General features: G+C 31.4%; 3 protein-coding genes across 5 annotated transcripts; 1 reads left to right on the top strand and 2 right to left on the bottom strand.

Moving 5' to 3' along the window:
• Positions 1 to 4,337: 4,337 nt before the first annotated feature.
• LOC108692382 (borealin) lies at positions 4,338 to 5,403 on the bottom strand. The gene is made up of 2 exons (XM_018200607.1): positions 4,739 to 5,403; positions 4,338 to 4,685 (listed from the first exon to the last, which is right to left on the bottom strand). The coding sequence occupies exons 1-2, from the start codon at positions 5,222 to 5,224 to the stop codon at positions 4,365 to 4,367; spliced, it is 807 nt and encodes a 268-aa protein (XP_018056096.1). The 5' UTR covers positions 5,225 to 5,403; the 3' UTR covers positions 4,338 to 4,364.
• Positions 5,404 to 5,745: 342 nt separating this feature from the next.
• LOC108692387 (leucine-rich repeat-containing protein 51-like) lies at positions 5,746 to 6,685 on the top strand. Its single transcript, XM_018200611.1, has 2 exons — positions 5,746 to 6,051; positions 6,195 to 6,685. Exons 1-2 carry the CDS (start codon positions 5,937 to 5,939, stop codon positions 6,683 to 6,685), a joined length of 606 nt encoding a protein of 201 aa, XP_018056100.1. The 5' UTR covers positions 5,746 to 5,936.
• Positions 6,686 to 7,382: 697 nt separating this feature from the next.
• On the bottom strand, positions 7,383 to 11,047 carry LOC108692366 (cyclin-L1). 3 transcript variants are annotated; one of them, XM_018200584.1, is made up of 5 exons: positions 10,982 to 11,047; positions 10,630 to 10,911; positions 9,490 to 9,674; positions 8,785 to 9,369; positions 7,383 to 7,917 (listed from the first exon to the last, which is right to left on the bottom strand). In XM_018200584.1, exons 2-5 carry the CDS (start codon positions 10,870 to 10,872, stop codon positions 7,656 to 7,658), a joined length of 1,275 nt encoding a protein of 424 aa, XP_018056073.1. In that variant the 5' UTR covers positions 10,873 to 10,911; positions 10,982 to 11,047; the 3' UTR covers positions 7,383 to 7,655. The 3 variants fall into 3 exon arrangements, with proteins under 3 accessions (XP_018056073.1, XP_018056074.1, XP_018056075.1); XM_018200585.1 differs by having other exon boundaries at positions 10,630 to 10,902; positions 10,982 to 11,029; XM_018200586.1 differs by lacking the exon at positions 10,982 to 11,047 and adding an exon at positions 9,760 to 9,889 and having other exon boundaries at positions 10,630 to 10,704.
• Positions 11,048 to 11,349: the final 302 nt, after the last annotated feature.

Below are 11,349 nucleotides of genomic sequence, written 5' to 3'. Positions count from 1 at the left end.
TTCTGGTCTACTGTTGCATAAATTAAAACTGTCTACTTACAGAATTGTATCTAAAAACAAATAGTAAATTTTGTAAATTATATTCATATATTTTTAAAATAATTTACAATGTATGGTTTGTACACATTGAATATAACTATTCTTTAAGCTATAACATATTAGAAATTCAAATATGACATATATGTTAAATGTATCAAAATTTAAATGTGTTACATAATAGACATACGAATACATGTTCTAAATATATTAAGACAAAAATACAAAGACTTTCTTAAAATAAAATGTTCTATATATGACATTTCTACTGATATTGTTGCAACATCATAATCGTTACATTCATTGTATAATAAATTAATTTAAAAAAAAAAAATAACTTTGCATATCACTAATCACGTTATCATAACATATTTCATCATTATTTTGTGCAGACTTTTCTATAAAAGATTGGGTGTTCATACACGAATTGATTTTTAATGTATAATATTAGAGTAAGTCCTGAAATCATGAAAATAAAATATGTATATAAACAAAGTTTATAATAGATATATACTTATAAGATATATATTTATAAGATATATTCAAGTAAAAGTCTGTAATAATTTTTATAAAACATAAAATTAACCTTCTTGGAGTAACAATTTTCTCTAAAAAAATTTAAATTGTCAAATAGAATCCATTTTTGTTTTGTAAATTTTCCTGTCCCATTTCTTGTTTTATTCTCTCGTAGTTGCCTCTCTTTACGAAGACATATTCAATGTGCTTGACAATCTGAGACTATATAATACATAAAATATTGTCATCATCATCATTCATAAATTGTAATATTAGATATTTATACATAACATTATACATAACATTAGACATTTCAGAAAAAAATAATTTTAATAAAAAGAGTATAAATAAATATCTGATCTGAATGTTAATTTGCTTTTGATACTAATACATAGCTAGCAAAAGACATTAATTGGTTTAAGTAAATATGTAATTGATTTAAGTAAATATGTAATTAGAACTATTTAAATAATTTATTTATATTAAACAGTAAGTTAATAAAGTATATTAAAAAGTAATATTTAATATATGTACTTAGTTATTGGAAAAAATTATTTAAAAACATATTCAGTTAAATTGTGCATATCTAAAATTCCTAAAATAGATATTATCATGAAAGAAAATGCATCTCTCATGCATTTTCTTTCATGATAATATCTCAAAATTCTTTAATCTTTTTATCATAAAGAAATGGCTTAGATTGAATCAAATCTATTAAAAGCTCATCTCCATATTTTTGATCTTGCGTTTGATCAAGTGTTCTGTATCAAAATCATCATTTTTGAAAATGCTATCCTGCAATGAATCGTGAAATTTTCTTTTCTAGCAATAATCATGTCTTTTAAACTGAAATTTGCCAAAACTAAATTCATGAGTGAAAATATAATCTTAAAAAACAATTAGTCAAAAAGGAAACAGGCAATAAAATTCCAACACGTCGGAAAATTGTTTCCATTCCCTGTGCCACATTTTTTGTCTCATGAACTTCATGCATCTTTAGTGGTATGTTTGTATTAGGTTTGTAGTATAGGTTGTGAATCAAACTTATATTCCGGAGTTTTCATTGGACGATGCGTAATTCCCTGTTCCTTGCTTATTGCATGTGCCTATTATATTTAAAGGTGCGTTCCATTTCTTGCATGAAGCGCATGAGTATTTAATGCATGGCATGGAGTGCAGGGTACGTTCCGTTTCTCTAATATACTCCATGCGGTTTTAGTAACGGAACGGATTCGCAGTGAATTCATGCAGTAAACATGGACAATTTAAAATTGACTGAATTACAAATGCATTCAATAATTACTGTCTTTTTTGATAAAAAAAAGATTTATATTTTTCGAGCAGCACTTATAATCTTATTTTGCAGAAAACAAAAAATAAAACGTATTACCAAAATGTCCAAAAAGGATGTTTAATACCTATTTCTAAAATATTAGAAATTTAACAAAAATTTTACAGAGTATTCTTACATATTAGGTGCGGGAAAAAGTTCGTGGCGTTTTTCCCATTAGATGGCATTTAAAAAACGCCACAAACTTTTTCCCACACCTAATATGTTCAGACACTTATAACAAAATCCAAAATTGATTCACTGTGAAGCAACTTAAAGTATATTATTATATAAGAGTTTAAAATATAAGGATTTTAAGATCAGATTTGAGATACTGTCAAAAATTTTTCATTTTTTTCAGAAATAATTAGCAATAGAAATTCAAAAGTACATTTCTGCATTTTAGTTATGAGTAAATAATAACATTCTATATACAATCTTTATTATTCAAACCATATGAAAACATATATTCATCAAAATCAAATTTCAGGAACTTTTTGTTACAATACGTACAAAATATCCTTAAAGTCCGTTATTTTTATTTTCTTCTATCTATTTTATAAGGATATGACTAATGTAAACTAACCTCTATCATACTATTTTATATTAAGGAATTTAAACGATATGAAAAATAGCAGTAATATATTAATATATTAATTTTTCAGTATTATATAAATCAGGGATTAAAAGCCGATATTCTATAGCGATATATGCAAAACCGAGATCTAAATATCAGTATTGAATGTTAAATACCGGTATTCAATCAAAATTTTCATAATATCAGTATATGCATAATTTTTCGGAATACCAGAATATTATACGTATATATATTATATAATATATGTATATATGAAATAAATTAAATTAAAAAATTTTTTGGTTATTCTGAGCATCCTACTTACGTGTCTTTAACCCTTACGATTTTAAGTACACTCGCCCCAGCAGAATCACCCATGATTTCAGTTTCGCGCTAAAATATGTTGAATGCATAAGCTACATGAACTGCCTCAGCTCGAGAGATGAGGCACTTCATACGGTCTCATGCACCGGAAGAGGCGGGGTCATGCAATTAGTGGTAGATTGAATCATGCATGCAGCGAGTGTGCATGAAGAGAAACGGAACGAACTTCTATGCTTCTATGTGCATCATGCAAGAAACGGAACGCACTCTAAGTCTTAAGAGAGGAGTTTTGCGATTCGAACGCCGCCTACCGAGCATCACCAATGCCAATTCAAAAACCTAATTTTGATCACACTTTTAAAGCCTAATTCGGCCTCTTATTCTCTATACTCCATGGTTGATAATCAAACTGACGATAACACTCTGAAATCACAATTTAAAAAAAAAGTCGAGTATTATTGTGTTCTAAATGCATAAATACATCTATTAAACTAATAAATTATAAAATTAGTACAATATTATCAGTTTTTAACTCTCTTAATCACTTCAACATTCACAAAGACGTGAACTCCCGTAAGGATGTCTTTAATAACATCTCGTCAGTGGCCAAACTTTCCTTTAAGAGTCTCTAGATATATCTAGAACTTTACTTGGCACTTGATTGGTGAGATTGGTTACCGTATGCATTCGCTGCAGCTCATGTAATATGAACGGTGACAGATATGCCTTAACACCTAAAATTGTAGGAGTATTAGGCCATATTCAAAGCACGTTCTCCATCTATAGATATTCATAAATCATCTAATTATGTTCCAATACTTGTACAATTTCAGGTATTAAGGTACATTGTTACTATCTGTATAATTCATTACCATCTGTACATTCAGCTTAACACAACATAAGATATCCAGTATCCAATAGAATTTAACTAGCATATAAGTTTATTAAAAAATTATTATTTTCCTTATGATTATTTTCAATCGTAATGAATTATTTCTCTTCAACCAAAAAATGCTAATTATCAGGAAATAATATAAAACTATTTTATCTGATAGATTTTTATTACAAGATTTCAACAAGGGGAGAAAGAATACAAAAACATACATACACTGACGAGATACTACTAAAAACAGCCGAAAATAAAATACTTAATAATACCCGATTTTTAATTAAAACTGTATTTTTAATATATTATTTGAGTTTGATTAGCAATAGATAACTGTGGAGAAAAATTGTAATTTTTCGACACATGCAAGATATTATAGTATTAAAAGTATGCGTACCTATTTATACAACATTGACATAATAAAAAATCATAAATTCAATATTATCCAAATAATTTATGTTAATAATTGCAAATTTTTATAAATTGTCATAAAAATTTGATCAGGGCCAATCTTTAAAAGTATCCTATCAGTGATATATCTTTTAAGAGATATCATCTTTTTCTTCTCACACATGAATATAACTATATATATATATATATAAATGTATAAAAATAATAAAATCCTATAAGTATAATTTATTATATTACATTAAAGTAGTTATCGTCCGTCATAATATATTATCGCATCGTAATTACTACTTCAATGAGATAACTTTCTCAATATGATTCTTAAGAGTCTCTAATTGATGCATTGTCTCAGGATCTAGTGGAGGAATATTTGACATGCGCAATCCTTCTTGTGGTAATAAGGACATTACATTACCATTACTCAAAGGTACATTAATATTAGCAGTTTTTTCCTCGACGACAGCAGAGACCAAGAGTGGACTGCCTTGCATACTAAGAACCATTTCTCCTTGACGCGGACGCCTTAATACGTTCAATGGTGTGTTAGGCTTGACTTTTGGTGTAACGACATTATATACATTGTTTACAGGCTTCAGCATTGCTGGTGTCTGAAAATTACTGCTTAGTAAAGACTTTCAGATAGTCCTTGCATTGAACTTACCATTGTCTGATTAATTTCACTGAGTTTGGCTCTGCTTGCTCTAGTTGAACGTGTTCTCTTGGCTGGTGTTGCTTTAGTCAGTGCTTTAGCGACTCGCGATGTACTGCCTACGCTAGTACCTCCAGTCGCATATCCATCGTCAGATGCAGCGGTACGTTTAGTAGCTTTCCCTTTTCTCACTTTAGGAATGGCGGGTGGTTGCATATGAAGATCTTTGACTGATGAACTTACCTCATCGTTAAAGTTTTCTTTCTCATTGTCATGGTCATGCCTATCTATTAACTCGCCCAATTTCATTTGACGAATGTCTTTTGGTAAGCGGGAAATTATAACATCGATACAAGTCACGTAGGTCTTTAAATCTGCCATTGCATCGCGTTCCATCTTGGCGATAGAGAGCTGTGTGCGTTTCTCAAAGGTCTTTACCGCCGCATCGCGTTCCTTCATCGAGTTACTCGTCGCTTTGTTGCGCTTGGTTCTTGGCATTTTGATGCACGTTACGTCAATGTACGTCAATAAATCTCTCGTACGTGTGATGCGTTGAAAAATTATTCTCCTTCTTTCTCTTCTTCTTTAGTGGCTAATCTTTAACAAATATAACCCGGCTAAGATAAGCGACCGTTACCAGCTCAATTCAATTTATTTACCGATAATGACCGCGACAAGCACCGACTAGGCGCGCCGCGCGCGGATCGTGAACAAGACCATTCTCCCTCCCTCTTAAAAAGATGCAGACAATTTTCAGCGCCACCATTAGTCACTCGCCCAATTGCGGATTCTGTAAACGTTTTATCGACAATTGTCACTAATTTGTTGTTAACTAATGACAGCCAATGACAGTCGCGCTTTCTTCCAAGATTGTCCTGTCATTGGCTGTCGCTAGTTTCCGATAATGACAATCATCGAGAAGACGTTTAGGCCAGAATCAGACTATGCATTGAAGATTAAGATTAAAAATTAAAGATTAAAATTTCATCAATGAGGACAAAGAAATTTTGGCTGCTTTTGTTCTGATTGGTCAATCTTCAATCTCATTCTTCAATACGTAGTCTGATTCCGGCCTTAGAGAATCCCGCTATAAAAGTGGCGAATTAAAATGAAACTTTCGGTAAACCAAGATACAAACTTCAAATGTTTCTCGAGGTGATAGAAGTGATAGTTGCCTATTTATTAGAGAGATCAAGTTCAATTACCCGCAATGAGCACTAATTCTTCTCAAAATCACATTTCGGATTACAAACGAAACGAACAACAGGAAATGCTGGTCGCCCCACCGTTAGATTTATCGTTTAAAAAAGCTATCACCATGGACGGTACATAAATTAAAGGAATGTCATTTTTTAATTTATTATTTTGCGAGTTGATGGCGTACATTGACAATTTTTTATCGCAAACTCTTATGAGCATTAATAACTCATTCACAGAAAAATGTATCTCTTGGTTTTTCTTTTAATAGATTTGATGGAGAAACGTGCACAAGTAATACGTACCGGAAAAGCTCCGATAAGAACATTTAAGGATCGTTACATAACCAGTACGTTATGGCTGAGCAATAATCTACTGAGCTCAATGGAAGGTCTTCAACGTCTCGCGGATAGAGTTCTTGATAATCCTGTGTATCTCAGTTGGTTGGATTTATCTTTCAATGAAATAAACGAGATTGGAGAAGAAATAGAGAAATTTACAAATTTGAAGATTCTCTACTTGCACGGCAATAAAATCGCAAATATTACAGATATTTTAAAGCTCAGGAAGTTACAAAATCTTAGGTCATTAACGTTACATGGTAATCCGATAGAAGACATTCCTTGCTACAGGGGTTATATCGTACATCTGCTCCCACAGTTACTCGTCTTAGATTTCTCGCCAGTGATTGCTGCTGAAAAAAAAAAGGCGCTGCCCATAAGATTTTTTAAAATGATACAACAACCTGGGATACGAATATAAAATTTATTTTTATACCATTGAATGCTCTTTTTTTGATATACACTTTCCCCTAATATTTCTATAACTTTTTTGTAACATTGTATACCATGTTACTTATTACTGGAGATATGGCAACTTTACATGAAACATAATTATATGAAATTAATATTCTTCTAAGAACGATATCTAATTGTTGAAATTTAATCTTATAGTAAATAATGATAAGCGATCAAGAAAGATGCTTGTAATTTTTGTGGAATCATAAACATTGATATTCTTTGTGCCTATCAAACGTATTTGTTTATAGATCTCTGTCAGATATTATAAAAATTTATAAAAGAAGTACATGTTAATATATAGAATATTAAATATATTTTGTTTTTTCCAGATAAATTTCTACGAACTCATGCAAAATATAAAAAATGCTTTACATATTTTAGTATTTAAAAAAAATTACAACCTTTATCGACCTCATTTAATAATTTTTAATATAAATTATATTCCTATATATAAATAATGAAAATGTTAAATTAGCTTGTGAAAAAGCAATGTATGTATACATTACTGGTAGCAACTATGCGAAATTCAATCATTTCGATAATCTCGAAAAACCAAGTATTAATTTTTTGAAATATATTAAAAGAATTACAGTAGGTCTGATAAAGTTCTGCCGTATATTATAAATTTATTACAATAGTGATATTTAAATTATGGCTTTACATCGTGCACTTGATACAGATACTGACTAGTAACTTTCTATCAAATTATTTTAATTTCAACGATGTATTCAATGATGCACTAAATTGATACAATATGTATCAAAATGATTAATTAAATACACATATCATGTTTGACACATATATGTTTATATGTATCGCCGAAATTAAGACAATTCAATATAAAGTTACTAGTTACCCGTATTAAATGCATGATGTAAACTAAGCCTGATATCTCACAACATAATGTAAAAGTGCTGCCTACACATTAATATTTAGTGTAATCGTCTACTACGTTTACTACGATGTTTGCTTGATTTTTCCAAATCCCTATCCCGAGATCGACTTCGTGATCTATAACTACGCGATCTTCGTGATGACTTGTGGCTACCTGATCGTCTTCGTTGAGTCTTTTTGGGTTTGCCAGATCTACTATGACTGTGACTTCGGGATCTACTTCTGCTATGCCTTTTTCGCTTATTTGAATACTTCGTTTCTTCGCCTCGTGATGGGGAAGTACTTGGAGATTTTGAGCGTCTGAAATACATAAAAAAATATTTAAAAATGTATCAATGACAAGATTTTTTTTCAATTATAAACATTCCATGTTGTAAAATTCATATAAAATTTTATGAACAATAATATATTACTCGCATTGTTGATTTTTACAAATCAAATTAGAAAAAGATAGCATGAAACTCTTATTGTAACAATGTATGTCACTGTATAATTACATGAAGAAAGTACACTATTATGAAGTATATCAATCTCGACATAATTATCCTGCACCATGTATGGTATATACACCTTTAAAAATAATTTATAGTGCATTTTTTATGCATTTATCTTAATAATTTAAAAGTTTTATCTTAATAATTTAAAAGTTTTCAATTTAGGTTCTAATGAATGAATTAATAAAATGTCTTTAATTGAGCCAACATAAGAAGTCAACATGTAAAAATTATTACAATCTATACAATTGACATTAAAAAATTACACAATGTTTCGATCTTAGATTTGAATACTTTTCAGTACGATGATAATTTAATTATTTGTAACTACTTTCATCTCATCAATAATCTTACAAAGTTATCATTTAACGTTAATGTCCTTATTAGGTGCATTCCGATATTTACTGCCAGTGCTGAAACTATACAGTATATGTTACGTACGCTGTATATTTTCAGCACTGACAGTGAATATTGGAACGTATCCATTATTTAGGCGAAATGTTAAATTGTGATGCTGTCACAAATGTCATCTCATATGTCCGTTTCGATGCATTACATTGCCAAATTTAATGAATATGATATGTGATGTATGAGATATGAATCATTTCGCTTATTATGGATTGAATATATTTATTTGTTGTTTTTACTCGAGTGAAAACATTATCATACACACCTGGGTGATTTCGTTCTTTCGGGGGCTGCATGTGTGCCGCTGCGACTGATAAATCCACCCCAAGCGTTGTGATGTTTTGGCAATGGTGGACTCGGTGTATGTCCATCAACGTCTCCACCGCGCGCCTTGGTTCTGGCCTCTTCATACTGACGTCGCAATTCCTCGACTCGTTTTTCCAATTGTTCGGGTCGTACACGCGGTCGTGAGTAAAGACGCAGTATACGTCGACATACGTCTCTGATTGCATATTCGCTGACTCTAAACACCGAAAACCAAGCGGGTGTCGTTGGTAGAGGCAGCTGCAATTGACGAGCGGCTAAATAAATACACGCACAAGCCACTGTTTCTGGCTGATAACGCAAAAACACGTCAGAACGCAATGAGTCATTCATATAATTCCAGCTTTGCTGCATTAGCGTGCGATTCTTCTCATATCCCAACACTTGCAAATACATGACTATAATTTTGTGAGGATGTTTTACATGAACGCAGAAACCTAGTTCTTTCAACACTCTTCTTTCTGACTTGATCACTTGATTCTTTAAAGCCACATAATTCTGATCGAGAATTACAGGTTGTATTGCTCTGAAATAAATAACAAAAATGAATTCTTTTAATTCTTTCTGTTTCTCAATTTTATGATCTTAATTTTATAATTAAGATCATAAAATGGTTTTATAAAACCAAAATAATGAAGCAACTTACTTTTGACTGGATACTTGTTTTATGTGATTAAAAACGTTAATGACATCCCTGATACGCCTAGGTGCCTCCTCAATTTTGCTGGCTAAGCAGATGCAACCCATTGCAGTTGTTTCCATATTGTGTCTAACTAAAGATTTGCTATAATAAAATCGTTGGAATATTACTTGTCCTGTAGCCATTGCAACCTACGCAAATAAATGTAAAGACCAAAAGGACGATTAAACCATGACATTCTGTAACAAAATTTATAATATATCAACAATATTTAACCCTTTAGGGACACAAGCAGAGATATTATTCCATTGCCACACTTTGATTTTGCTGTACGACTCATGTCAACATATATCCAGCGTACACGTCATCATTCTCATCTACATTAGCCACTCTGGAAATCCAGACTCTGGAAATACATACATCTTAAGCTATTTTTGTCAGTTTTGTACTAATTGTAAGTGAACATATAGTTCTGTCCGCAAAGGGTTAAAGTAATAGCAATAGCAAAGTTTTTCATATAAAAAAAGTAGATTATATATATATATACACACACACATATATATATATATATATATATATGTGTGTGTATGTGTGTATGTATATATGTGTGTACGTGTGTGTGTATGTGTGTGTATGTGTGTGTGTGTATGTGTGTGTATGTATACTAAAAACGATATATTTATAAATAAAATTATCTTAAATGTTTTATTAAACAAAATAATATTCAGTGTAAATATTGAATTTATAGGATTTAGCAAAATCTATGATTCAAATACTTTTTTAATACAATGTACATATATTGTTTCAATAATATTAATTTGTGTGTGTATGTGTATGTGTGTGTATATGTGTGTATATGTGTGTGTATGTGTAAAGCTTTACTTGTAAAAAATTAAACATATATATAAATTAATTAAACAAGTGTATAATTAAATTACAATTTAAATTGAAAAAATTTAGTAATGGTAATCGTATGTACATGTTAAATTTATATTTAAAAAATTAAATATACAAAATTGAAATAACAATTAATTAATGCAAAGACACTTGTTTAAGGAAATAGATCACATTTTGAGACAAGATTTTCTAAAACATTGAGGTTAGGAAAATTCGAAATAGATTCCGATTATTGGCATGAAAACCCACCTGCGGTAATTTTAAGAGGATACCAGCTGTCTGTATAAGTTCGCATCCCAGTATCCGCAAGTCCGTTTCGGTTTCTGCATCAAGACCATCCAAATGCGACGGAGTGGAGTTGAACTTTTCCTCAGGCAGGAGACAATTTTGCAACGTCAACACGATCTTGCCGTAGAGTTTCGTGTTCGATGCGTTTGTACCTTTCGCCATCGAGTTTGTACCTTTCGCCATGGAGTTTTCTTTCGCGTTCATCTCGAAATTGCTCGTTAATTCAAAGAAAATCTTGACAAACTACAAAAATTGCAGTAGCACGATCAAACAAGATTCTCGACGCGATGTAACACGTTACATCGTAACCTACCTGTATAACAATGCCATTGTTGCGCTTGCGCGCCGACCCCAGGCAGTGAACTAATTTCTACCGAGGATTTAAATCGAATCAGAATGTAAAAACCAACTACTGTCGAATAGTACTATTCTCCTGTTAGGGTGCCGTCTCATGTACATGGAATCGGAACGACGGAACAGATTTCTTAGAAATCAGTTTACTAGCCATTCCGTTCCGTAAGAAGTTTCTCTACTGTATCGGAACCACAGCCGGAATCACAGCCGGAATCACAGCCAGAAAGGTATTGAGACGATTCGAAATCAACGAAATGTCATGTCGATTACAGACTATGGGTGCGGTTGAGTTGCCGCTACGAATGCTTTGAAGCATTTTTTGATTGG

Source organism: Atta colombica, unplaced genomic scaffold (assembly GCF_001594045.1).
Source record: "Atta colombica isolate Treedump-2 unplaced genomic scaffold, Acol1.0 scaffold7, whole genome shotgun sequence".
Lineage (NCBI taxonomy): Eukaryota > Metazoa > Arthropoda > Insecta > Hymenoptera > Formicidae > Atta > Atta colombica.
Note: the sequence above shows the minus strand (reverse complement) of the source record. Positions and strands in the feature narration are given on the sequence as shown.